The sequence below is a fragment of the Vipera ursinii genome (assembly GCF_947247035.1).
Source record: "Vipera ursinii genome assembly, chromosome: 17".
NCBI classification, from domain to species: Eukaryota; Metazoa; Chordata; class Lepidosauria; order Squamata; family Viperidae; genus Vipera; species Vipera ursinii.
The window spans coordinates 3,110,005-3,136,420 of NC_139530.1; the positions used below are offsets into that span (position 1 = coordinate 3,110,005).

The 26,416-nt window shown below is 46.9% G+C and overlaps 2 protein-coding genes across 2 annotated transcripts in view; one reads left to right on the forward strand and one right to left on the reverse strand.

The window, feature by feature from the left end:
• Window positions 1–4,863: 4,863 nt before the first annotated feature.
• On the forward strand, window positions 4,864–19,594 carry LOC310648102 (uncharacterized protein C1orf159). The gene is made up of 9 exons (XM_083375805.1): window positions 4,864–4,946; window positions 11,856–11,946; window positions 12,452–12,527; window positions 13,262–13,366; window positions 13,996–14,064; window positions 14,669–14,803; window positions 15,595–15,620; window positions 16,113–16,140; window positions 17,112–19,594. The coding sequence occupies exons 2-9, from the start codon at window positions 11,875–11,877 to the stop codon at window positions 17,204–17,206; spliced, it is 606 nt and encodes a 201-aa protein (XP_083231931.1). The 5' UTR covers window positions 4,864–4,946; window positions 11,856–11,874; the 3' UTR covers window positions 17,207–19,594.
• A 1,272-nt stretch (window positions 19,595–20,866) lies between these two features.
• The window catches only part of LOC310648095 (tyrosine-protein phosphatase non-receptor type 11-like), a 37,004-nt gene continuing 31,454 nt past the window's right edge, over window positions 20,867–26,416 (reverse strand). Inside the window, exon 16 of the mRNA XM_083375793.1 lies at window positions 20,867–21,601. The gene's annotated coding sequence lies outside the window, so the exon portion shown is untranslated. The remainder of the gene's footprint in view (window positions 21,602–26,416) is intronic.

The following is a 26,416-nucleotide window of genomic DNA, read 5'->3' on the forward strand; positions in this document are numbered from 1 at the left end:
AACGCACTAATGAAGGCATGAACTTAATGAGCTTAAGTGGTTGCCAAGGCACACAGTCAAATCCGAAGGTACAAAACCCTGAGCCGATAACAATTTTTGCGGTTAGGTCTTTCATCAGTAATGTAAATCTACCAGAGAGAAAACAATCATTAATTTTAATAACACCTAGCATTGCTGTGCACTGAGTGGAATTTTCAGCGCCCGAAATAAGGGCTTCCCCTCCTGAGAGACATCAAAGGCAAATTAAAAACCTGCTTTCTTCAATATGAATGGGGGGAAAAAACAAAAAAACCAGCTCGCCTGGGTTCCTTTTTTTTAAAAAAGAGGCAGCCAATGTTAACGTAAGGTGAGAGAATATTCAGCCTATTTTTTCAATGGAATTTAGATATTTTTAACCTGCCTGCCTTTAAAAATCTGGCTTAGCGCGTCCATGAAGGGTGAGCCTCTCGCTTGGACTTTTTAACGTTTTATTTTTCAACCAAGGGACGTCTTGCCTTTGGAAGCGGCGATCGTCTGCAGACGGAAGGCATTTTTCAGACTCCGGTTAACAGTTCGGTGACATTCATGGGTTAAGAACAACACCACGAAATAATTGAATAAACGCAACCCTCCATCCTCATCTAAACCGTCATTTCTGACCAAAAGAAACGCCAGTGGTTTATACCTGGTTTAATGCAGCCAAACTCAAATTGGTGTGAAAAAAGGGAAGGCATAAATGATAGCGTCTTCAAAAGAATCCTTCACATGTAAGAAACTAAAGGAAGTGCATTGAATGAAAGGGGAAGATCAAGAGAAATTAGAGGGGTTTCCCCCCCCCCTCTGTTCTGTCTAAGAAGAACGAATAAGGTAAAATGCATAACCTGACTGGGCCGTGGATAGTCAAAACCGTTTAGACTCACTTTCCCCGCTCATATTGATGGTTAGGTATTTGCTGGCTTTTCCAGAAGAGTTTTAATAGGTCCTCCTTGACGGTTAACAATAAAACATATTCAACCATCAGATTCTCAGTGTGCAAACCATGTTAACAATGAGTGAGCTTGTCTGTTTGAAATGTACTCACCTCTCAGCTTCTTCCTTTCGTTGTTGTGGTTAGTCGCGAAAGTCGTGTCCGACCCATCGCGACCCCATGGACGACGTTCCTCCAGGCCTTCCTGTCCTCTACCATCTTCTGGAGTCCATTTAGGCTCACGCCTCCTGCTTCGGTGACTCCATCCAGCCACCGCGTTGTTCTCTGTCGTTCTTCCTTTTACCCATTTGCAAAGATTGATCTATCCAAGTTTGGCAGATTTGCCAATTTCACTCCCCCCCACCCACCCAACCTGGTTTTGAGTCAGTTTCAGGGTCTCATTTTTCTCATTCCTGCGTTTAATTGCCCCCCATTCCTGTAATGGTCTGAATTTCCAAATTCACTCTCACACCTTTGTATCCACTTCTGAGCAGGTTTTCTCCAATGTACACACTTGTGAGCAATTCCTGCAGGACACAGAGGTCCCTAACCCCTGGTCTGTGGACTGGCACCGGGCTGTGGCATGCCAGAAATCGGGCCGCGCAAAGAAGCGAAGCCCCATCCATGGGATGCAGGCAGCATGCGAAACCATGCCCACTCTGGTCCATGGAACCAGTCCCTGGTGCCCACAAGATTGTGGGCTGCTGGCATAACACACACAATTTTTGCACAAACCTTCTTTCAATGGAATGCATTTTGTACATGACTTTTATGAATGTATGATTTTGTGTGTGTGTGTGTATGTGTATGTATGTATGTATATATATATATAAACAAGTGGACACCCCTTTGCAAAACTTCCACATAGAGGCTGCGTTAGTTTAAAAAAAATGCAAAATTGGATCATTTTTTCATAGGAGCCAAATGAAGTCTTCCCGCTCAAATTAATCGCCCTTACCTGTCACCGTCTTCTGAATTTCTCAAAAGTGGCCTGCATCGTCTCCCTTTGTGATCTCTGAAGCTTCTCTGCATTATCTTCCTCTTCAAAATACACAGTAAAAGCACAGAAATTGCTTTTCTTCTTCTTTTCCATGCTGCTTCCAAACAGTTCTCTGCAAATCATCATCATCATCATCATCAACATTAACATGCTGGAAATGCCACACTTCTTTAATCCCAAACGTTTAGATCCAGGTTATTTTTTTTAAAAAAAAAATCTTTACAATTTCACTGCATTATTTTTAAAATAGTGCTTGCAAAGCGGCTGTAGGCCAGATAAATTTGAAGTATGCAAGAGTCTAGCCCTTCTTAATGATGGCCCCAAAGCAGTTTGTTGTGAAAGAAAGAAAGAAAGAAAGAAAGAAAGAAAGAAAGAAAGAAAGAAAGAGAAAGAAAGAAAGAGAGAAAGCAATTGAATGTCTAACATTAACTGCTAATCTGTTTTCAGGTCTTATCAAATATCTGAATATACTGCTTTGTTCTTGACCTTGTGAACAATATCGTGTTTTTTTAAGGCAATTTTGCTGATATATTTGAGCAATGCCTGACTTCTAGGCTTCACCACTGCTAATCAGAAAAACAAAATGTGAGAGGTTGAGGTGGGGTATGTGTCAGAAGGAACAGCAATAGTTTATGGGGGCTAAAATGGCTTTGGGATCAGGACAAAGGGCCACTGCTTAAGTTAGTGGAATAAACTACCGTATCTCTGCACCCCCCACTTTTTTTTTTAAAAGGAGGCAAAAATATACTTAAACCAGTTTGGGCCTCATTATACAGATAATTAAAATTTCACTCAGTTGAACACAAGACCAATAAACTAGTTTATTAAAATACCTGGAAAATGGTTGTGGTGTATTCTCCAGAGATCTTAATGGCATTTTGAAAAGCCTAAACCACGTCACCAGGCACAAATATTATGCATTAAAAATGTGGGTCAGGCAGATTCGGGGGGAAAGGAACTTTAGTTTAGATGACTTTGGGCCCTTGCAAATCCCAAGCCAATCATTTCTGTGAAGTTTGGCTTTTGTTATTTCAAACTTTCTCCAGCCATTTTACTAATTCGCAGAACATAAAACTCAATAAGGCCAATAAAACAGCCCATTAAGCAAATCTGGCTCTTTGCAATTTTCTGATATTTCTTTTTTTTAAGAGATTTTGTTCCTTGCTGCAACACTGAACAGTCTTTAGCCTGTACAAAATTTTGAGCCAGTCAACTGCCACTGAACTCCAAACTTCAGAGTTGTTTGCACTAGTTGCGAGTATGGAGACCTGGGTTCAAGGAGGCTTTGGACCAGTCACTGTCCTGCCATCCGTGCAACTTTGCAGGAGTGTGGTGAGGATAATATCAAAAAATGGGCTCCACATCACAACCTCGAACACCTAAAGATAAAGGCAGGATCTATGCTATCTATACATGCAGGTAGTCCTCAGCTTACACCAACTGGGAGGAGAATTTCCCTTGCTAAGCAAGGAAGTTGTTGCGAGTTTCACCCAAATTTATGACTTTATTTAGCAAGGTTGTTAAGTGAATCTGGCTTCCCCCCCCCCCACTGATTTTACCTGTCAGAAGCTGGTTGGCAAATCAAACAGCTAGTGGCATCAGAGACAAGGTTACACTCTTGTTTTTAATCTGCACGGTTGAAATCTCTGTAGCCTAGCAAGAAGGACATAGGTTTTCTGACTGGGTGTGTGTGTGTGTGTGTGTGTGTGTCCTCGACTTCTTATCATTCATTTAATGATTGTTCGGCGTTACAACGCCATTGAAAAAAAACAATTTATGACCAGTCTTCTCATTTACATCCATTGCAGCATCTCCACTGGTAGGTGCTCAAAATTTAGGCATATATTTAGGACGGTTGCAGTGTCCCAGTGCAGTGTCGGGTGGGAGGCTGACCCCCATTAAATGAAATTTAGCAGTAGTGTAACACCACCACCCCACCACCACCCCAGCCATTAAACCTATGTCTTTTCCTGCTAGGCTACAGAGATTTCAACCTTACGGATTAAAAACAAGAGTGTAACCTTGTCCCTGATGGCACCAGCTGTTTGATTCCAGCTGGCAGCGTACGTTTTCCAGGAGGCTGCGTGGGTATCTCTGGTTGAAAAAAAATAGAAACTCTCTTATTATAATCTCCGGATTATACAAAGCCTCTGCACGGAAGAGGTCTTAATTTTCAAGCGGACATCTGGCGGAGGCCCTGGGCCTTTGAGTGCTGCTCCAAGACCCCAGCGCCTCTTCCCTTTGCGTCCAAAACACACTGGAAATACCTTGAGGTTGCAAAGGAAAGCAATAGGCTAAGAGACAGATGTCACCAGAGGTTTTGTTTTTGTGCAATGGGAATAATGGCTAAAAATAAGAATGACCTTGCTCTAATCTCTGGGGTGCCCACCTGTCTCACCAGGGAACCATGCATAGGGCGATGATTACCTGTGTGCAGGTATATTATTCCTGGCCTACTTTGGGGAGATGTGTACACAGGCACAGGTTCCAGAGCTTTTAAATTATATTGTGATTTAAACCTGAAGTTATTTTATCCCCCCCCCCAAAAAAAACACACACACAACCCCCCCTCCCTCTTTCTCTCACCTGAACCCTTTGCCTCAACTAGGGGCGTCTGGTCTCCTAGCAACCTCAAGATGGCCTCCCCCGCCCGGGCGGATCTCTGGTTCTTGTAGTCTCCGCGGCCTAGTCCTCTCGGCATGGCGTCCCAACTCCGAACTACATTTCCCGAGAGGCGCCGCGGGGCGACGAGGGAAGCGGGCCAGGCGGGACGGCGTCTACCTGGGCGAGGTAAGACGCGCGCCGCGGGGGCCGACGGGAAGGGTAGTTTCCCGCCCCATGCGCGGGCGGGCCGCGGCCGGGCCGGCGGGACTACAACTCCCAGGGAAGAGCGGGCGGAGGCGAGGTAGGGCCGCGGTCTCAGGGCGGGGGGTACGAACGAGAGCCGGTCGCGCGGTCGGCGGCCGCCGCCAACGGCTGCTCCTGCGTCCGCGCGCTCAGGTGAGGCCGCGAGGGGGCGCGGTGGGCGGGGCTAGCGGCGGCCCCGCCCTTTGGGGGGGGATCGCGGGCAGCGGAGCGGGCGATCTCGGCTCGGAGTGGCTTATGGGCACCGGGGTCCGGCTCTGGCCTTGGGGAGGGTCCGCGGGGAGGGATGGGAGGTCAGCTCCCGCCTGCAGGGCGCGGGGTTACAGCACCCAGCATCCCCTGCCGCCCTGGCAGGGAGTGGGTCTCCTGGTCCCCCAAACCAGACATGCAGATCGTGCCTCCATCCCTCTGCAAGACGTTGCAGGTGCCTAGGAGTATAGAGTACCCATGCTGCCCTGCCTGCTTGGCCGGTATAAAATCCAGCACCCATCCTCCCCTGCCCGCCTTTCCCACTGGCATGCCCTCCAGCTCAGTGGGAGCACCGTGCCCACCCTCTCCTCCCTAGACTAGGGGTCTTCCAACTTGGCCCTTTTATGACTTGTGGACTTCAACTCCCAGAATTCCTCAGCCAGCATGCCTGACTGAGGAATTCTGGGAGTTGAAGTCCACAAGTCATAAAAGAGCCAAGTTTGAAGACCCCTGCCCTAGACGGTCTGGATGCAACCCCCTCCAGATCTGGGGGGAATGCCATACCTATCACCCCCCACCAGCTTGACCCATCCTCTTCTTTTCTGGGGGGAGGTGAGGCCACTCTGCCCATCATCCCCCACCAGCGGGCCAGCCAGCCTCCTCTGCTTTTCCCAATCAGGCCCGACCGGAAGTACGTTTCCCATCGCTCCCAGCCACGCTGACCCTAGCAGTTGCCATTCACACGTGTTCATGTTGGGAACTCGGCTCTTCTGCTCTGTTGCCTTTTGAAAAGCCTTGGCGTTTGTTTGTTTTTTAGTTTGGAGCAGGGGTCTTCAAACGTGGCCCTTTTATGACTTGTGGACTTCAACTCCCAGAATTCCTCAGCCAGCAAAGCTGGCTGAGGAATTCTGGGAGTTGAAATCCACAAGTCATAAAAGGGCCACGTTTGAAGACCCCTGGTTTGGAGGGTGCATTTGTAGACATCTTGTCTCCGGGTTTTACTTCCTTTTTATATGGGAGGAGGAGGAGGAGGAGGGGAAGGCCAGGGGTGGGGATCCCCCCCCCCTTCTCACAGCCATCTGGAGCCATCGGAGTTGCTCTGAAACTTGGTTTGGGCTAGAAAAAGCAGAAACCGGAAGTTGATGCCGGAGAAGTGACTTGACCTTTTTTGCAAGCAGGTATAGAAAGGAACTCGCTAATCAGGCGCGGGGAACAGATGGGGAACCCCCCCAAAATACAATTGGCATCCTAAGTCTGCACAGTTTACGCTTCCTTTTGCTCCTTCGGTCAAAGGCCACCTGAAAGGAGATGTCACCAGACTTCCAGTAAGTGGTGGCTTCTGAAACTGCTTTGGTCTTCTAAGGAAGCAATGCTTTTTCTGCTGGGGGCCCGTATATAAGGCCGGCGGAGTCCGCTCGAGGAACACGTTTCCCCGTCAATTTTGCAAAAATCTGTAGGTAAGCCAGGCTTTCAGGCTTCCTCCCCCTTCTTCCCTGCCTTCATGAGGACTAGGAACCGGAAGGAGCAAAGCTGCTCTGCAGAACACAGGATTTCGAGGTGGCTGGTCGCAACTTTGCTGGGGGGGGGGATTGCCTTTAGTGTGACGTTTCTAACTGTCAAAAAGCAGTGGTAACGTATCCTTTAGCACACCGAGTGAAAATCAAGCCCTGTTCTCTCTTTTTTTTCCCTTTTTCTTTTTAAAAAAAGAGACTTTCCAATTGCCTGCTAAACTGCTGTGTTTCAGGCCCCTTTAGAATTTCTGGCTAAAATGGATTTTTCCTTTAGAGAACCAAGTTCCTGAATTGGTCAAAAGAATGCTGTTTGGTATTGTCAAGGGGGGAATAAAACCTGGGAATCCTTCCTGTGGCAAGGGTCTTTCTCGATTTCTTGGGAAAATCCTCTAATTTAATTGAAGCGTGGGCAGCCTTTTTTGTATTTCCCCAGGGTGGGGAAAAATAGCACAATTCTCCGTGTCCTTTGAACTCATGCCTGTAATGAACCTCAAGGGAGGTGGTGATGAGTAAAAATCTGGGCAGGGTAACCAGCTTGGCAGGTTTTGGAAGTCTGGCCAAACTTTGTAAGGGAAAGGACATCCGCCAACCAGTCGGTGGAAGCTTCCAAGGTACCAATAGTTACTTCACCTCTTGAGATTTTTTTTTAATTTTTAATAAATGGAGCTAGGTGTTTTGTTTTGTTTTTTGCTCAGCTATTTTATCACCCCAGGGCTGCTGTAATTTTCTAGGAAGGCCCCACATGCCGGCGTAGATTGTCACCGATTAGCGTGCTCTGCTACCTAGGAGTTCGGCAAAGCAGGGAGAATTGGTGAGTTGCAGCTTTTGCAAACTTTTTGCAAACTTTCCAGTTGATTGCAGGATCCAATCTGGTCCTCTGGTCATTAGGAAGGAAGAACAGCCATGGCCGGGAGGGGGATTACCTGTGCCTTTGACAGCTTTGGCTAGGAAACTGAAAGATTGAGGAACAGGTTGCTTTTTCTGCCTTTTTAAGATTCGGAATTGGAAAAAAGCTATGGAATGAAGCTTCTGGGGCTTGCTTTCCTTCTGGGCTGGGGTGCTAACGACCCTCAATTTATATTCCAAGTGAAATGTACATGCAATTAGTTGATATTCTTTTCCTTAACTGATTCCCTGGAGTTTTGTGATGTGCGATGATGGGGCTGTCAAAGGCGTTTTTTTGCCGTGAATTTTGAAGCAGAGGCTTTGATGCTCCCATTGCGGGATGAAAAGCTTTCCTTGACGGTGTGGTCAAAAAGCTAAAATGTGAGTCCCCTTATGGGGAAGAAGAGATGAAGGATGCACCCACCTCATTCATGGGGCTGTGAGCTTTGGAGTGGGAGGAGAGAGAGACTGTCTCTGAGAACGTGCAGAAGGCAACTGAGGAAGGAAGTGAAGGTTGGAAGGAGGGAACAGGAATTGCAGTGTGTGTGCGAGAAAGGCTTTAGAGACACTCCAATCTCCAGTCTGGCTTTGGTGGTGTGCATTTCACACACACACACAAACACACACTCACACACACTAGCATAGAGTGAAGAAGAAGGGGGCCCTGCACAAATAGTTTTTCTCCTTCTCTGTCCTACACCATGGCCTTGGGCCATGCCTAGCAAAGATCTCCCAACCACAGTTTTGAAGCGCCTGGTTGTCTGAACCAGGGGTAGAAAACCTGACTCAGGTCTGGATCCTTGGAAGGTTTCGGATCCTGCTCCAGCCTGAGCTTAACACACGTTCAAAAAGCTATTTTTTTCCCCTCCCCGGCACGAAGTCTGCCAGTTTTTTTAACTGACAAGCCTTCAAAAGCCATTCTTCACCTTGCATTCCCGATTAATAGCCTGCTTTGATCGCCTCGCCTCTTTAATCAGCTTAACTATTAAAGTATTAGAAATCTTTAGCCCTGCTCGCACGCAGCTCGGCTGAGTAGCAGCAGCGCCAGAGAATGTAAGCACAACGGGTGGGTTTCACTGTGTGTGTGTGTGTGTGTGTGTGTGTGTGTGTGTGTGTGTGTGAGAGAGAGAGAGAGAGAGAGGGGGGAGTGCGGAGGCAGCTTTTGTGCCAGGAGCCGTGGGTCCTTTGTGGAAACTCAGTTGGAATAATTTTCCCATTTTCATTGCCAGTTCAATTGGTTCCCGGGGGAATTAAAAGAGAGAAAAGGATCGATGCAAGCAGTCTAATTTATAAATGTATACGTTAAGATGGCTATTTGGGACCCAAACTGCGTTCTCTTTCCATTTCTCTGCATACTGTATCTCCTGACTAGTGGCAAGCGAGACACCAGCCACAGCTTTGTTAAAACATCTTGTGCTCAGCCTCAACAAGACAGAAGGCAGAATAAGAAGAGTTGGAGGCCCTATCGCAGTCTTCAAGACCCCGAGAAGTTGGCAGGTGTGAACAAAATAGCAGGGACCTCCCCCCCCAAGGCCACTGAGATGGCTTTTGGGGGACAAAGTAGGCTGGAAAGAAACGGGCTGGTTTTAGATCACCTTGTGGTGTGCTTTCCCCCTCACTGTATTTTCGAAGCAGGTGTCTTTTTCAATGCGATTTATATCCGTATCCTGTCTCCCTGCTAAACTGTGATCCTATAAAGAAGAGGCTGATTGAAAAGAGGGCTTGGCTTCTCAGTCCTGGATTATTTGGGAACTATCCGTTCAGCCCAGCGCTTGAGCAGGCAGCAGTTCTGCCAGGCCAGCCCAGCTTCTCCAAGGCGAGAGAAATATAGGCTTCGCCAGGATAAAAAAAAAAACATCAGCAGCTCAATCTTGAAAGGAGACAGATCAATTCAGGCCGTAAAGGCAGATCAATGCCAGCCCAGCAGCCGAAGAGCAAATGTTCGGAGCCTCGTACAAATTTGTGGCCGCCAAGAAAAATCTCCCCGTAAATATTCTTGTCTGGTTGATAAGGACACCATCCGAAGAAGCGGGGTGGGTGTGGGATGTCACCCGTCTCTCACTAGCCCCATTCCTTCTGTGAAAGGCTCCACTTTTTCTTCTTTCCCAAATTAGAGCGAGAGTAGATCCTTTTCGGCACAACGTCAGCAGCCCCTGGTGCGAAATGGGTGGACAAGGCAATGGGTGGACAAGCCAGGTCGCCGATTCCCTTGAGACGGCCTTCCCCTTTTTCAGCCAAGCCTGGCCGGTTTAAAAGGAAATAAATAAATAAATAAATAAATAAAATAAACCATTGTGTCCCCAGATAGGACCGTCGCAGCTGGCTGGTTAAATTCCAGATTAGGAGAATGATTCGTTTGGCCACTGAACAGCCAACGGGCTCAGTTCAATGATTATTGGCTAGCTAGAAAGAATGAAGATTACTTTTAATTTTTCCCACCGATATTGACAAAATACAGAGGTTTGTAGCTAGGCCGCCGTCTGTACAGCGTTTATGAACCTTGTCAACTTTTAAAAGGTGCGGATTTCAGCTCCCAGAATTCCCCAGCGAGCTGTCCTGGCTCGGGGATTCTGGGAGTTGAAGTCTACGCTTCTTAAAAAGTCGTCAAAGTTGACAAACAACTGATCTAGTAGTACCTTACAAAATGGCAGGGTGTTAGCGAATATTTGGTATCACTTACCTGCCCCAATTTAACCGGAGATTCCAAGATATTCTACAGGTGAGTGCCTGCTCCACCGGGAAACGTTAATTTTCTCCTCAACATGAGTCCAGGTGCCATCCTTGTAGAAGATCGAGGTTCTCCTCTGCCACCCTTTTCCAAGAAAACATACAATTATTAGGTAATTAAGAAGTGACTATTGGATTATGAATTCATCAATATACAGGATATGTTTACGAAGCTAGGGGCAAAGGAAGCCTGGACATTTGTTGAGGAAGAAAGGCATGTTCTCACCTTCCTAAGAGTCTTAGGAACTCTCCCCCACTTGATATTCCCACCTGCAGCCCCAACCAGTTCTTCCATAGTTCCTTGAACACCAGGGAGGTATAGCAAGCAAATAACGATCAGAAGTGCCGGGGACCTTGCCAATCTCTGCTAATGTTTACCAGCCTCCTCTGATTTCAACGGATTCCTGGTAGAATCGGTCAGCCAGATGTCCAGACTGAATTTGGCATTTTTATCCCTCTATCGAGTCTTTTCCCCAAGGACCTGGGAGGCCCAGATGTGGTGGGTTGATGGGGTTAAACGTTTCAGCACAGGATGTAAGCTGTTCCCAGTAGTTGTCCGTTTGTCTTTCACGGACCCTTAAAACTCTTCCTGATTCGATTCTAATTTTTTTTTTGTTGGCTTTCTAAGCAAGGTTGCTTAATTTTGACCCAGGTCTCTGCAGCAAGGGGGAGCTGAAAAGCATAACTAGCCTCTACTTAGCTTGACTTTGCCCCTTCCAAAAACCAGCCCGTCTGCCAGATGTTGGCAATTGAACCCTAGAAAAAAAGATACTCGTCTATTTAAGCCTACATGTCACGATCGGATGCAAGTCTCATCTGAGCTAGTAAAAAAAAAAACCCACTAAGGCAATTGGTTGCATCAAGGACCCTTTTCTTATAGGGAAGAAATGGTTCTCCAGCAGGCTTGTAAAATAAAATTTGCCTGCCTCTCATTTTGATAGGCCAGATAACGGGAAGCCTTACGAGAGTCCTCAGCCTTGACAAGCCACAAAGCTTTGATGTGAGGAAGGAAACGGGCTATTTTCTATCAAGTTTTTCCTTTCTCTTTGAATATGTTCGCTTGGTTCTTGATGCGATAAATTCCCAGGAATAAACAGCTAAAGCTCGGTTTGGGTTGAAAATGACGGATGTGAAAAGCTTTTATTCCTTCCTCGGTGCTTTGCAAGCTGTATTTAGTATTGGGGTGGGGTGTGTGTTTTTTTTGGAGATTAAAAAGATACTTCATTTTCTAAGGATGAGAAGAGAATGGACGTCCAATTATCACTTGAAAAAGGCACATCTTATTTTTTCCAATTTGGGCTTCTCAAAAAGCCAATTTGTTCTGTGTACTTCATTGGATTCCTTTTAGCTTTTTCTTTTTTTTTTTTTTTAGCTGCCCGCCCTCCTCCCTTTTTAATTTGATCAAAATTGCCTTTTATGCTGCTGGAGTTTTCTCCCCATTGTGCATGCCAAATTAGAACTTAATACAGCCTCGCGAATGGGCTTCATAAAACTTATTATCCTATCTCGAAGTTGATAAGACATCAACTCGTTTAATGCCCCTTCCTTTGGTTGCTAAGGCGGGAGGCGGCGGGAAATCCTGGGTTTGCAACTCTTGGCTTGTAGCTGTTTGCTGGACTAGAAGACCTCCAAGGGTCCCTTCCAACTTCTATTCATATTCTGTTCTGTTCTATTCCAAACTTGAAAACACTAAATATTGGGTTGTTGTTGTTTCCCCCCCCCCCCTTCCTAGGCTTTGCTCCACCTTGGACATGGCGGTGCCCTGCGTGTTCCTTCTAACTGTGCTGGGAGCAGAAGTCACCAGCAAATCCACCGGCAGCTTGGTAGGTACGGCGCGTGGCTGTGGGCTCAAATCCAGAATAAAAAAAAAAAGAACAGACAGAAAAGAGGATTTATCTCCTGAAGCCCACTCCCCCCCCACCCCACCCTTGATCTTGACACAGAAACTTTGTAAGTCGCGTAAGCACTGCTCATTGGCTCGTGAGTTCATGGACGGCCCTACTCCTGGGGTACGTCTCGGTTCTAACAAGCCACCGTAAGTCCAGTTTTTCCCCTACACGGAGGATGCTGAGAGGGGGATTAAGTCTGGGAAGCCATCTGCTCATCCAGGCAGAGTCCTTAATTTGCTCCTGATGGCTCTGGAAGACGGCAGCGTCTTAATCCTGATTTCCAGTGGTGATTACTGATCAGTCCAAAGGATATTAGCCTGTAGATCAGATCAGCCTGGATTTGTGAATGAGAAGGCTGGGGCGTGTTTTTTTTTAAAAAGTTTTTTTTTTTAAACCTTGGAAAAATGTGTTGTTGTTGTTGCTTCTCTCCTTACACTAGGAATCGGATGCAGAATGCTGCATGGATGCGAGGGAAGCCAACGGCACCTGCCTTGCCAACTCCCAGTGCACTCCAGGTAGGCAAGTGAGTCTGGCTGGGCCAGCTAAGAAAGCAGCATTTTCACACCCGGGCTTTCTCGGTGGTCTCCTTTCCAGCGGCAAAGAGGCAGCCGGTTCTGGAATGCAGTTTATAAACTTTCCACCCATGAATCGTGGTGAAATTTTTTTTTTCTCGTTGGAGCTTCCTCCTACTTTTTAAAAATCCCTCCCGGGATCGAGGTTGAAATTAATCTCGCCGGGTTTTATTTCTGGCAAGGCCTTCTGTAGTCTTGGGAGGGGGATTTTGCCCCTCCCTCCTGCATCCTTCCAAAATAGCAAGCTCCTCCGACGTAAAGCGAAAAAGTAGCACGTTTCTCCTTTTTTTTCTCAATGCCGTCAGGAGACAAATATTTCTTTTGTTAAAATTTATTGGCCGCCCGTCTCGCCCAGGGGCTTGGCGTTTCACGGCACAGCCGCAAAACGGATGCTGGCAAAATGAACATTTTAATTTTCTGTATCTTGCAAGGGTTAACTTATCAAAAAAAAAAAAAAGAGAGCCAGGGTTTATTTTTGACACTTAAGTTTCCTAAACCACAAAAAATGGCAGTGCTGATTTTCAGCACAACGGGAGATGAAAGAACGTTGATGTTCAGTTAGGGTGAAAGAGGAGGCATGAATTCCTTCCTTCCTTCCTTCCTTCCTTCCTTCCTTCCTTCCTTCCTTCCTTCCTTCCTTCCTCTCTCCTCACCCTTCCTGTCCTCACACCACGCAGGCTGCTACAGGCGGTGGAACGAAGACGGCAGCAGCAGCTGCGTGAAATGTGAGAACAAGACCCTCCCTGCGGCTCCAGTGTACAACCTGACGGACTGTCAAAACGGTGAGCCTTTGAGGGGCCTTCCTCCGTCTTCTGGTTTTCGCCCTTGGGGCAAGAGTTGAGAATGCTTCTCGCTGCTTTTCCCCTTACCGTCCAGCAGAGGGCAGAAGGGAGGCATTCGAAGGTTCAGGATCCCGGGACGAAAACAGCCCAAGGCTCTAGTCCTCTTTAAAAAAAAAAAAAAAAAATTCGAGAAGGCAAACACGGTTAAGAGTACCTCGTTGACTTGATGTGTTTTTGAAAAGCCCCTCGATCGACACCCCGTTTATTTTTATTTCATTTATTAAATTGATGTACAGGCCCTCTCGCCTGTAAGGTGGCTCTTTATCTCGGCTAGTCTTTTGTTGGCGTTCGTTTTTCGATGAGCAGGCCTCCAATCCTCCACAGCCTCTCCTTGTTTCCTTCTGCCTTTGCGACAGAAGGAGTAAAAAATATTCCTGTCCGCGCAGTGAATGCTTCGGGCATTGAGCTGGCTTTGCCTCTAAATCTACTAAAGCAAAATCCCAGCAATGGAATCGGGGGAAAAATAAGGAAGGCAAGCCTTTTCTCTCGGAAGCGGCAACGCAGCAACCCGGCCGGCTTTGGGCTTACTCTGTTCTTTCTCCCTTCCCCAAATTTCTGGCTTCGTGTAGATGCAGCCAGGGGATTCAGCCCCGCAGCCAACGTAACCGCCACCGTAAACCCGGAGACCCTCGGCGTGGGTGAGTAACACCGACGAGGCTTTGGAAACGGGTTTCGATTCTCAACAAGAGGGGTTTTTTTTCCCCTGGCCATCATTACAGCTCGTCCTCAGATTACGGCCACGACTGAGCTCAGCCTTTTCTGTGGCTTAAGCGAGAAGGGGTTAAAAGTGGAGTTTTGCCCCAGCTGTTAAAGGGGGCCAGTGCAGCTGTTAAGCTGCATCGGCTTTGCTCGCCAGGAGATGGCAGAAGGGGATCACGTGGTCCCGGTACCCTGCAACTCTCCTAAGTCCGTGCCAGATTTTGTTCATGTGGCCTTGGGGACGCTGCGATGGTTGTGAAGTGTGAACCGTGGTCCCGAGCCACTTTTTCTGCAGTGCCGTCGTTAACTCTGGATGGTTACTAAACGAATGGATGCAAATCGAGGACTACCTGTATGGAAGCATTTCTAGGATCCAGCTAAGAAGCCACTGATTTTATTTTATTTTTTATTAAAAAAAGGGAGAGGAATTAGGGGGCGATGGCTCGGCCTGTAAAGCGCTGGATTGATTTGCGAGGTTAGGAAAAGGCTTTCATTCCGCGAGACTCTTCTTCCATTTTTTTAAATTTTTTTTTGGCTTTCCAGGCGGCCCAGAAGTTGCGGCGTCCCTAATTTTTGGCACCTTTGTGATCAGCCTCTTCCTCATCCTCTGCGTTGCGTCCTTCTTCTACCTCAAACGTGCCAATAAGCTCCCCAATCTCTTCTACCGAAGAAGCAAAGGTAGGTTTGTCTGCCAGCTGTTGCCAGCTGTTGTAACAAAAATGACTAGGGGGCTGGAGGGTTGCGGGAATTGGGTACGTCTGGCCTAGTGAAAAGACACAAGTGGTCTTCCAATATCTAAGGGGCTGCTGCAAAGGAAGAGAAGAGAAGAGAATAGAGAATAAAATAGAATAAATGAAGACTAGACTAGAATAAGTGAAGAAAAGAGAATAGAGAATAGAATGTAGAATAGAATAAATGAAGAATAGAATAGAATAGAATAGAATAGAATAGAATAGAATAGAATAGAATAGAATAGAATAGGAATTGTAATAATAGAATGGAATAGAACAGAATAGAAGAATGGAATGGAATGGAATAGAGAATAGAATAGAATAGAATAGAATAGAATAGAATAGAATAGAATAGGAATTGTAATAATAGAATGGAATAGAACAGAATAGAAGAATGGAATGGAATGGAATAGAGAATAGAATAGAATAGAATAGAATAGAATAGAATAGGAATTGTAATAATAGAATGGAATAGAACAGAATAGAAGAATGGAATGGAATGGAATAGAGAATAGAATAGAATAGAATAGAAATAGAATAAGTGAAGAAGAGAAGAGAAGAGAATATAGAATAGAAGAAATGAAAGAATAGGATAGGATCTGTACCTCCCAGGCTGCTCAAGAACAGATCCCTTGATAGGAAAGGGTGCCTTTTGACGTCATGGCGCATAATTGAGACGGGCTTCTCTGTCGTTCATTTCTTATTTATTTATTTTTTATCCCTTTCTGTGTTTCCCAGGGTCCATTGTACAGTCTGCTGAATCAGTAAGTACGAATCCATCCTGGGGGCGGTTTCCGGGACCTTGCAAAGCCTCCCAAGGCGGTTGAGGATGATGGGTGAGGAGAGGTCCCAGCTGGCCCCTTCCTCTGATCTGTTAGCAAATTTGTTTTTTTCCAGAGGGCGGTGGGTTTCAATCTTAAGAAGATGCAGCAGTGTTTTGTTTTGTTTTGAACCTGGTGGCAAATTTAAGATGTATGGACTTAAACTCCCAGAATTCCCCAGCCAACGTGGCTGGGTAATTCTGGGAGTTGAAGTCCACACATCCTCAAGTTGGCGTATTTGAACAACACCGGCTTCGATAATGCAATCCCGGGGAGAAATTACAGGATGAGATCACCGTAAATCTTTTTCCCCCACCCCCAAGTATGGGTGGAATCGGCTGTCAGTTTTCCCGGAAAACTGGAAGAGGGGTGGGGTGGTTTACCTTAACGAAAAGCTGATTCCGACCAAACTTCATCTCGTTTTTCTCTTTTTAGGCGTCCATGTTATCCCCACCTTCTTCAAGTAAGGATTTTTCTCTGTTTGTTTCTTTTTCTCTCTCTTCTTTTGTGTCCTGGGTAACAAGGGTTATTTAAAAAGCAGGAACAAACCCTCGAGTTTTATCGAGTAAAGGAAGATAGGAATCCTGCAGGGGCTTTGGAAATCTTGATTATTATTATTATTTTGCTTCATTTTATCCTAAGAAACCTCTTTCTCGAGACAAAGCAGCTCTTTGTTTCCCCTTGGTCCAGGGGAACCTCTTGCACAGGTTTTGTACCCCGTTTCCACTACCCTAAATAGCTCTGGCCTTTTCAAACCACACTGACCAGTGCAAGATTTTACGGGTACGTCTGGGGGGGGGAAGCATTTTTGAGCCTGCCTCCATCAGTTCAATCTGCCTAAATAAATCCCAGGTTTTGGGGGGGGTGTCTCTGCAGACTGCAAAAGTGTGTGCTGCTTCGGGCGGCAGGCGACTGGAGCAGAAAAAATAATTCAGCGGGAAGACAGGATTCCTTACCCTAACCTCCCGTTTGTCTGCCAAATTGCCTTAATAAGCATGTGCCATCCCCTAGGGCAGGGGTAGGCAACCTCGGCTCTTTTATGACTCATGGACTTCAACTCCCAGAATTCCTGAGTCAGCTGACTCAGGAATTCTGGGAGTTGAAGTCCATGAGTCATAAAAGAGCCGAGCTTGCCTACCCCTGCCCTAGGGTGCCCCCGTTTTCCAAAGCAAAATATTGTCTCCTCCCTGTGTATCGGTTCAGAAACGCAAGGGTGCCTCTCCAATTTTCTTTTTTCGCTTTCCTTTTTTAACCCATGTTGTGTGTGTGTGAGAGTGTATGTGCGTGTGAGAGAGAGAGAGAGAGAGAGAGATGGGATGAGCCAGTGTCGGAAGAGAAAGATATGGAAATCCTTTGGTCCCTAAAATGAAATTTAAACCACCTTTGTGAGACTGGGGATAGAAACTTAACAGTCTCTCTCTCTTTTCGACCCAGTCCGGAAACCCCGCTACGTCCGAAGGGATCGTTCGCTCGCCAGCTCCACCACCAGCACGACTCTGTCCGCCGAGACCCGGGTCAGCAACGTGTAGCCGTCGGGGACCTGTAAATACGAGGGCAGCCATCGAGTCGCTGGGAAAGCGCCTAAGAAGAGAATTGGTGGCGGGGGGGGAGCCCAGCCGGCTTCCGCGCGATGAGTGGACTCGTGCCCGATCAGCAGGAAACGGGGACTCCAACGTTTGCTTAGCCCTGGGAGACGGACGTTTCGGACGACCCTGGTTGCCAAGCCGCCTTGAGAAGCCTCTTCGCTCCGGACCCTGTGAGCCAGCCGGGAACCGCCTGGAGGAAATGGCCAGGCTTCAAAGGAAACTCAAGTGCCATATTTTGGGGTGCGTTTTCGGAAACAGAACGGCACCCTCTGCTTTCCGGAGGGGTGGGTGGGAGGTTCTCTCTGAGGCGCAGAGTAGGCTGCTAGGAAGCACATTGCCTCCGTTCTTCCCGTCGCGTAATTTTTCCTAGAGTTTGACCGAGGCCTTAAGCTCAAGGCAGCCTTGCCGTTTTTGAGCACTCAAGATTGGTTTGATTCTCTCTTTTTAACTTCTTAGGACCCAGCCAGGTTCCCCTTCTTTTTGTAAAGTCCTTGCCTGCTACCTGAGGTTTTTTTTGGGGGGCGGGGCGGTTGAACCCCAGCTTGGACAGGCCTGGCCCATCTTCCCCGTGACCCCGCTTGGAAGCCCTGACTTAGCTCTTCAAGGGGTCAGCAGCTCACCCCATGCTCTCCACTGGCCAGCAGGGAGAAAGGCGGGTACGTGGGAATGCAGGTAGTCCTCGACTTACAACAATTCATTTAGTGACCGAAGTGACAGCGGCACTGAAACACGCGACTTATGCCCCCTTTTTTCCACACTTACGACCTCTGCGGCCTCCCTGTGGCCGCGTGATTTACATTTGTATGCTTGGCAGCTGGTTGAGACTTAACGACGGTCGCAGTGTCCCGGGGTCGCGTGATCCCCTTTGGCGACCTTCTGACGAGCAAAGTCAATGGGGGTGAAGCCCGGGGTGGTCCTCTGCTTTCTCAACAAGCCATCTGACTTACTTTCTCTCTTCCCCACCTGCCCGCTGCGTAGATTCCCTAATTCAAGTCCGTCCTTATGCAAATCGAAGCGCGCCAGCCCTTCGCTCTCCAAAGGCAACGCAAAGCGATCCAGCAACTTCAAATTGCCCCAAGTGATTCCTCCTCCATCCACTGTGGAGGGTTCCTCCGATCCTTTTTTTTTAAAAAAAAAAAAATTCGGGCTGATCTTGATCCAAGGGAAGTGAGCTAGCAATTTAAGAGGGCTGCACTCATTCCTGTAGGCCAAATGTTTTGAGCCAGACCGCAAGAACGGTGCGTTGTCAGTGCTTTTTTTTGTAAAAGAAAAAGGTGCCGGAACTCACACACGCCATACAACCCGCCTTGCCTACCCTACAAGGTTCCATCCAAAAAAAGGTGCCGGAACTCCGTTCTGAGCGTTCTATGAGAAAAAAAGTCCTGGGCGTTGTAGAAGTCACAAGCCTTCCTTCCAAAGATGGCTGTCTTTTCCCTCCCCTCCCCTCCCCCCCCAAACAAGGATGTTGTGTTCTCCTTGCCTTGCTCTCTGTCCAGGCCTGGGTGCTTGTGACCTTCCCGAAGTTGTCAGAACACGAATCCTACCCCTTAGCTGGGTTCACGGGAGTTAAAACCCAGAAGCCTCTGGCCAGCCACAGGTCCCCTAATCCTGTGACACGTCCACCTCCCATCCCTTTAAAAAACAAAACAAAAAAAAGCATTTGTTGTTCCCGAAGTTGCATGGTTATTATTTTAGATCCTTCTTTCCTTCCGTTGGGCTCCTTACGATCCCCGTTGTGGGGAAGTGGCTTGGGAAGGAAGATGTCCCTAGATTCTTTTTTCCTTTACTCCTTCTGACTGACCGAGATTCTATGCAATGAAACCACGCGATCTCCTTTACCACTCCTTTTCCTCCCCACTGGCATTTGTGGCTGGCTTTAGCTGGGGTTATTTTGCTTCCTCACCGGACACAATTTTAGCAAAAGCCAAACTGCTCTTTTGTTTCGTTGCCTGGTCCCGTGTTTCAACCCTCAAGGACGCCTCTGGGATTCCTGAGCCCGTAGCAAGTTTGGGATGCCCTTTCCTATTGCCGAGATTGTAGTCGCCGTCCGGTTGCATCCCAGACCGAACTGTAGAGGGAGAACGGGATTGCTCTTTTAGCAGGAAGAAAAAAAAAAGGTGAAAATGTTTTGAAGTGAGCCATTGAAACCAAAACACTGGAATAGATAGATTTTTTTTTTAAAAAAAATAATAATTCCTTCACACCGTTGTGTCAGATGCAAAATGTGTAGCTTTGTATATACGTGTTTTGTTTGATTTTATTCCCCACTCCGTCCTTTCAACTCTCCCTTCTCCCCCCTGCCTTGAATAAAAGCACAGCGGATTTGACGTATTTTTAATGGTAAAAGGTGACTGGTCTGGTGCTTTACTAACATATGGGGGGGGGGTTGTCGCAATTTGGAATTACTGACATGGGGTGGGGGGAGGTCTGTTTGCCTTTAGAGACTGCCTAAAGGTTTGGTCTAATCAGCATCAATAAAAGTAGAAGATCCCAGTTCATTCCATCGTTGTGGGCTATCTTCTGCTTTCTCAACACTGCTGTATCCCTCTTGCATAAATCAAGTTTCAAGAGGAAGGCAGTACTACTCCCTGGCCGCTAGAGGGAGCCTGCTCTTCTAAAGCAAAATAAGAATTATTTCACTGCAGAACGAGTCCAGTGTTTATTACCCTACTCTCCTATTTGGGAGAAATCGAAGCATGTCAGGGGGGGAAGGAAAAGAAAAAGAGTTTAAAATTGAAATCCAGAAAGAAAAGAGAAGCCGGCTAGATTCAGTCCACTTCAGCTACGCTAGAACGAGCGACGTGAGCGCCCGATGATCCCTTGAAACTACGAGAGGACCTCCACGCACAACTAAGGTTAGCAGTTTTTCCAAAGCCACAGAAGTCATCAACGGAGAAGGGAGGAAAGGAAAACTCTCCAGCTTCTGACCATTGTAAAAATGCCTGACCAGGACTCCCAATGTTGGTCAAAGAAGAGACTGGACAAGCCATTTGTCTGAAATGGTATAGGGTTTCCTGTCTGAGCAGGGGGCTGGACTAGATGACCTCCAAGGTCCCTTCCAACTTTATTATATTATTGTCATAAAACTTTTACTCATTAAACATGAACCTCAGTCAACTGAACATTCAAATTGACTGGTGCTGATGGTTGACACAGGTTGCTGCCAGCATCCTAGGTATCAACCAGGTATTATTATAATAATAATTATTATTACTACTATTACTACTATTACTATTATCTTACCTGGCCTGGATATTGCAAGCAATTGACCTGGGCAACTTTCCTATAAAAGCGTCCTGCCTGGGGGATTCTGGGAGTTGAAGTCCATGCATCTTAAAAGTTGCCAAGGTTGAGAAACAGTGCTTGAACCCGACACTGTCATGCTGATAATATTTTCTAGCCACCGTCGATATTGCTGGAAAACCGGGCCTTTTTAGGACCTCTCCGTTAAAGATGATTGTCGATGCAATCAATCCCAAAATGAAGTGGCTTCGGCACGAAACGGGCACCTTTTACCCATTGGATAATCTGTGACTGTAATAAAGTCCAGCCAATTTGAAGCACTTTACAGCTTTTTGTATTTTCAGGGCACAATTCCATGTGGAGTCTTCTAAAATCTCAGCAGGCGCAGAAATGGAAGAATCGTCAATTCACCAGGAAGATATGCGCCTATCCCTCGCACTTAGGCCCTATTTTATACAAAAATGTCTTACAAATTGGGTGAACTGAAGCGTGTTTCATAACTATAACAGGAATGGACAGTCCCACCGGGCCAAATAAACTCCAGTTCTGTATCTAGCTAGCTAAGAATAAATTCTTTGACCAAAAAAACAACAACCCACCAATTATAATTTGTATTATTATTTTTGTTGTTTCGATCCTGGCTTTGCTCCCAGATAGCTTGTTGTTCTAAATGACTTGCCAGCAAATCTATAACCATTTAGGATTTCTCTGGAAAAAAAATCATACAAAAATATGGCAGGCTGGTGAATTGCCTCGGCTGAACCTTTGCTACTGGAATTGCCGCAAAAGAAGGAATTACGGCGGTGGTGGGAAAGGAACGGAAGTTGATCCTGCCAAGTCATGGGGTGTGTTAAGACTGCTTTATAAACAGTTTGTGTGTCTACGCAACCAGCCACACGAATTTCCCAGCTGGGATCCTTCTGTTTTGCAACCATCAAAAGGAACGGAGAAGAGGAACAAATTCAGGAGTCTGCTTTGTTTTGTTGTTCTGAAAGCTGAATTAGTGGAAGAAAGTTCTGCGGTTGGCTTGACCCTTTGGTGACGCGTCTTCTGCTGGGAAATTGTAGCCTCTGCCGCCTCCTCTTCTTGCTTGTCCTAATTTAAAAAAGAAAATATATATATATATATATATATATACATATATATCTTCTATTCTATTCTATTCTATTCTATTCTATTCTATTCTATTCTATTCTATTCTATTCTATTCTATTCTATTCTATTCTATTCCATTCCATTCCATTCCATTCTAATTCTAATTCTAATTCTAATTCTATTGAAACAAGTGAACCGTAGCAAAAATACCAATAGCACTTAGACTTACATACCGCTTCACCATGCTTTACAGCTCTCTCTATTATTAAGTGGACTTAATAAGTGGTAAAGTGGACTTAATACAGCCCATGCCCCCCCCCCAAGAATCTGGGTCCTCATTTTACCGACTTCAAAAGGATGGAAGGCTGAGTCAGCCTTGAGCCGGTCAGGATCGAACTGCTGGCAACGGGCAGAGTCAGCCTGCCATACCGCATTCTCACCACTGTGCCACCGGGTCCCTTAAAATATTGTAAAATTGGGTGTCTTGATTCACTTAACAACTGCCTTACTTAGCAAAGGAAACAGTGCTCCCAGTTATGGCCATTAAGTCGCAGACTACACATACCAGGCTTAAGTGAGATAGCAAGGAAAATAATTCAGATTTAGCTTCAGCCATGGCCCTACGACACCTCAGCCAGGAAACACCAAGCTGGAAAGAAAATACTCAGGGGTGACAAATTACACCCACCCAGTGTGTGTGTGTGTGTGTGTGTAAAGAACTAAAAGACATCTCCGTGAAACCACCAGGAGCTGACTTGAAGGGAATTTCACTTAAGCTAGTAGAAGTTTACCCAAACTTGTTTTTGCTGGAGATAATTAGAGCATTTCACACTTGCTTTGACAGCTAGTTCTGTAACTGAACGATGCAGCGCTTACAACTTCCTTCTTCTTTTTAATTTAATCACCGTCTCCACTCAATGGGACTAGACATCTCGCTCGCCGAGAGAGCTACAAGACGGACATTATTTTAATAATGGGTAGGTAGCTAAAGCTCCTGCCAGGAATTTGGGAGATCAGAACGCGGTAAGACAGCATAAAAGGAAATCTTCTCTTTGGCGTTTTTAAAGGTTCTCTGCATCAGAGACCCAGGAGAAAGACAGAGGATAATGGAGAAGCGAGATCTGGCCTCCTGCAGGAAGAGAAACACGACAAGCCAGAACAACCTGCTGATCTTTCATCGCTATTTCAAGGTAATGAGACTCCCAAGATTTCTAAGTTCACCATCTTTTGGGACAGGGAAGAAAATTGGGCCCTTCGGCTGGGCGCCGGCTTCCCGTTATGGTTAAAAGACTGGAGGGGAAATAAAAAAATGGATCACATTTTCAAGTTCCTCCTAAGAAACGGTGGGAAAGTTTTCACCGGCATCCAGCTTTTTTCAGCCAGAGAGGAATTTTGGATAGATTAACCACCCCCCCCCCAAAAAAACCCCGCACTTGCTTTTTGAACAGCTCCCCTTCTTCCTTGCGATGCTTTTAAGTATTGATGTCCCTCGGGGGGGACCAGCAATTCGATCGAGGGAAATCATTAGCGCCTGATTTTTATTGCTTATTTTTTTAACGATTTGCAAAAACAAAAAAAAAAACAACAACAATATTTCTCATTGTGACTCCGGCTGGCTTGAAGCGGGAGATACAATTGCAAACATGCAGGAAGCCATTGTAAAGGCAGTCTTCGCTTAGTGACCATTCAAAGTTACAACGGCAAGGGGGAAATGCGACTTATGACCCCTTTTTCACGCTTACGACCGTTGCAGCATCCCGGTGGGTCAGGTGATCGAAATCCGGGCGCTTGGCAACTGACTCGTATTTATGACGGTCGCAGTATCCCGGGGGTTCACGCGATCCTCTTTTGCGACCGTCTGACAAGCAAAGTCAGTTTGGGAAGCCAGATTCGTTTAACGACCACGTTACTAACCTAACAACTGCAGCACTTCCCTTAGCATCTGTGGCGAGAAAGGTCGTAAAAATGGGGCGACATTCCCTTTAACAACTGTCTTGTTTGGCACCCCAAATTTTGGGATCAATCGTGACCCTTCAAGGTGAGGACTATCTACAATGGGTGCTGTGGTTAACTATTTATTTGGGAATAAATGATGTTATCAGCGGCGCCTGCAAAAAAAAAAAAGTAACGCTCCCAGGTGCAGCGTTCGATTCCTAACCCGCTCTAGCCAATTTTTTTATTGCTTTGGGAATCTAGATTGGGTTGGCTCTTCCCAATAAATTTCTCTTCCCTGTTTGCAGCCGGATGAAACACGATTCGGCTGCATGTACTTTTGTCTGCCAGAAATGACCAGTTTTCCCCCCCCCCACACACCACCTTTTTTTATTTCATTTACCCAGTTTAAACTTCACCAGGAATCATTAAGGAAAGAGCGCCCTTATCTCTCTTAAGCCATGCCTCCTGGCCAAAGAACAAGCTTCCACTTTAAAGAAGGCTGTAAATCTTTCCTCCATCCAATACGATTGACATTTGCACCCGGCAGCCAAGTATGTGGAAAGAGCTATAAACGAGACTTTGTGGCTTATAAAAAAAAAAGAGGAGGAAACAAAGAGCTTTCTAGGATCTGGGCCACTCCCCAGGGAAAGAGCCCCAGAGCAAGGCAGAGACAAGAGTCAAAGGGCGTCCCCAAGGTCATCTAGTCCAATCCCCTTTGACGACACAGGAAAAACAGCCTCGGAGCACGGACGCTACTGCTGCTGCTGAGATGCAGCTTCTGACCTTATCAAACCGACTCAGAACCGATCATCTGATATTAATTTGTCCCTAATTTAGTCCCTGCCGTGTTTGGAGCAATATTATTCCCGACTGGAGCTTTTTTTGGATTTTCTGTTCAGGCTTAGGAACAGAGTTAAACGGTTCTGGTTTATGTATTTTGCTCCTTAGCCATGTTGTTTTACTACACTCATACTCATTCTGACTCATATTTGTATTCATATTATTATTATTATTAAGGTAAAGGTAAAGGTTCCCCCGCACACGCGTGCTAGTCGTTTCCGACTCCAGGGGCCGGTGCTCATCTCCGTTTCAAAGCCGAAGAGCCAGCGCTTGTCCGAGGACGTCTCCGTGGTCATGTGGCCGGCATGACTAGACGGCAAAGGTGCACGGAGCACTGTTACCTTCCCACCGGAGCGGTCCCTATTTTTCTACTTGAATTTTTACGTGCTTTCGAACTGCTAGGTTGGCAGAAGCTGGGATGAGTAACAGGCGCTCACTCTGCTACGTGGCACTCGGGATTCGACCCGCCAAACTGCCAACCTGCTGATCGACAAGCTCAGCGTCTTAACGCACTGAGCCACCGCGTCCCTATTATTATTATAGAGAGCCAATTTGAGGGCACCTGATAAACCCACGTCTTGCTTTTCCAGCCTCAAATGGGGACAATGTTTGCAACTTTGGAGACCAGACGGAGCTCCGCCTGATGCAGCTCGGCGCAATCCATCAATGCCCTGGCTGAAGCCTGGGTCAAAAAACCAACCCTGCGGTGCCAGAAGAGAGCGTGAAAGAGACTTCTCATTTCTTCTCCTTGGCTGTCTAATTCCGGGCTATTTAGGAGGGCCGTGTCAGCAGGATGCTCATGGCTGTGTTGGGCGATCACGGGGCCTCTGGCTTGCAAAAGGGTTCTGTCTGATCTGCATTCCATCCATAGCTCAGCATGCAATTAGCGTGTCTGGGCCCATGCGCTCCTGAGTTGCGCGCATCCTCTTTTAGAGCTGCATTAAAAAGGCCGGTTGGCATCGGTGTCCCGACAGAAGCCGGGCCAAGTTTTGCTTTGATCCAAGCCTTTCTCTTAAGTTGAATTGGCCAGACAATCTCCGCGGCTTGACTGGATGGCCTTCTGCATCCCAGCTCTGTGCTTTTGATCCAAGTCGGAGCCGGGGGCGGTGTGTGTGTGTGTGTGGTGGTGGGGAGCTGCATCCAGGCCAGCCGAGAAGAGCTTTGATTGAAATCTTGCCCACAGCAAAAAAGCCAAGCCATATGCTGTAAAAGCCGACCTCCAAGTTCAGAAGGTGGGAGGGAAAAGGCCTCTGGGCATGTCAAAAGTTCTCCCCCCCCACTTTATGTTTGATTACCAAAGCACGTGGTGGGGAGACAGATAAAAGGACATTCCTTGTGGTTGCAGCCAAATGCAACCACCTGAAGTTTATTTACCCCAAACTCTTGGCATGAAGCATCACGGTTGAAGAACCTTGTGATTTCGACATTCAGGGCCCCCAGCTTACCCTAGGGCCAGCCTTTGGGGGCTGGATTCCAAGATTAAAAGGACATCTGTGGAGATTCTCACTCATCCAGGCCCCAAACGTGTTTTTTCAGGAGCATCCCCTTCCCCACCATCCAGTCGGAGCTGAAGAAGCTTCTTGCATGAGAAGACAGACTTCCAAACAAGTCCAGTTGCCTCCAGAAAAAGCGCCTTTGGGGTGCCATTTTGTAGCAGGAACGTAAAAAAATAGATAAACCAAACAAGGCCCGCGTGAGCCCCGCAGGCGGTCCATTTTTTTCGCTCCTACGGTCTCATTCAACTTTACAGAACGCAGAGGAAGAGTGCTGCGAGGGACCTTGGAGGTCTTCTAGTCCAGCCCCCCCCGCTGAAGCAGGAGACCCCCCCCAACACCATTCCGGACAGATGGATGCCCAAGCCTCTTTTTAAGAAACCTCCCGCGGCGGAGCGCCCACAAGGCCTGGAAAGTTTTGGAAGGAGGATGAGTTCTTCGCGGGGCGGATTGTGGCACGGCCCTTGGGGCTCGATCCAGCATCGTCCCGGGGCATTGCACGCAGGCCCTGTCCAAATACTGATTGGAGGAAAAGATAGGTTTTATT

Coding starts and splice junctions, on each gene's coding strand:
- LOC310648102 (XM_083375805.1), top strand. CDS start 11,875: ATGGCGGTGCCCTGCGTGTTCCTTCTAACTGTGCTGGGAGCAGAAGTC. Junction 11,947..12,451: donor GCAAATCCACCGGCAGCTTG/GTAGGTACGGCG, acceptor TCCTTACACTAG/GAATCGGATGCAGAATGCTG. Junction 15,621..16,112: donor TTGTACAGTCTGCTGAATCA/GTAAGTACGAAT, acceptor TTCTCTTTTTAG/GCGTCCATGTTATCCCCACC.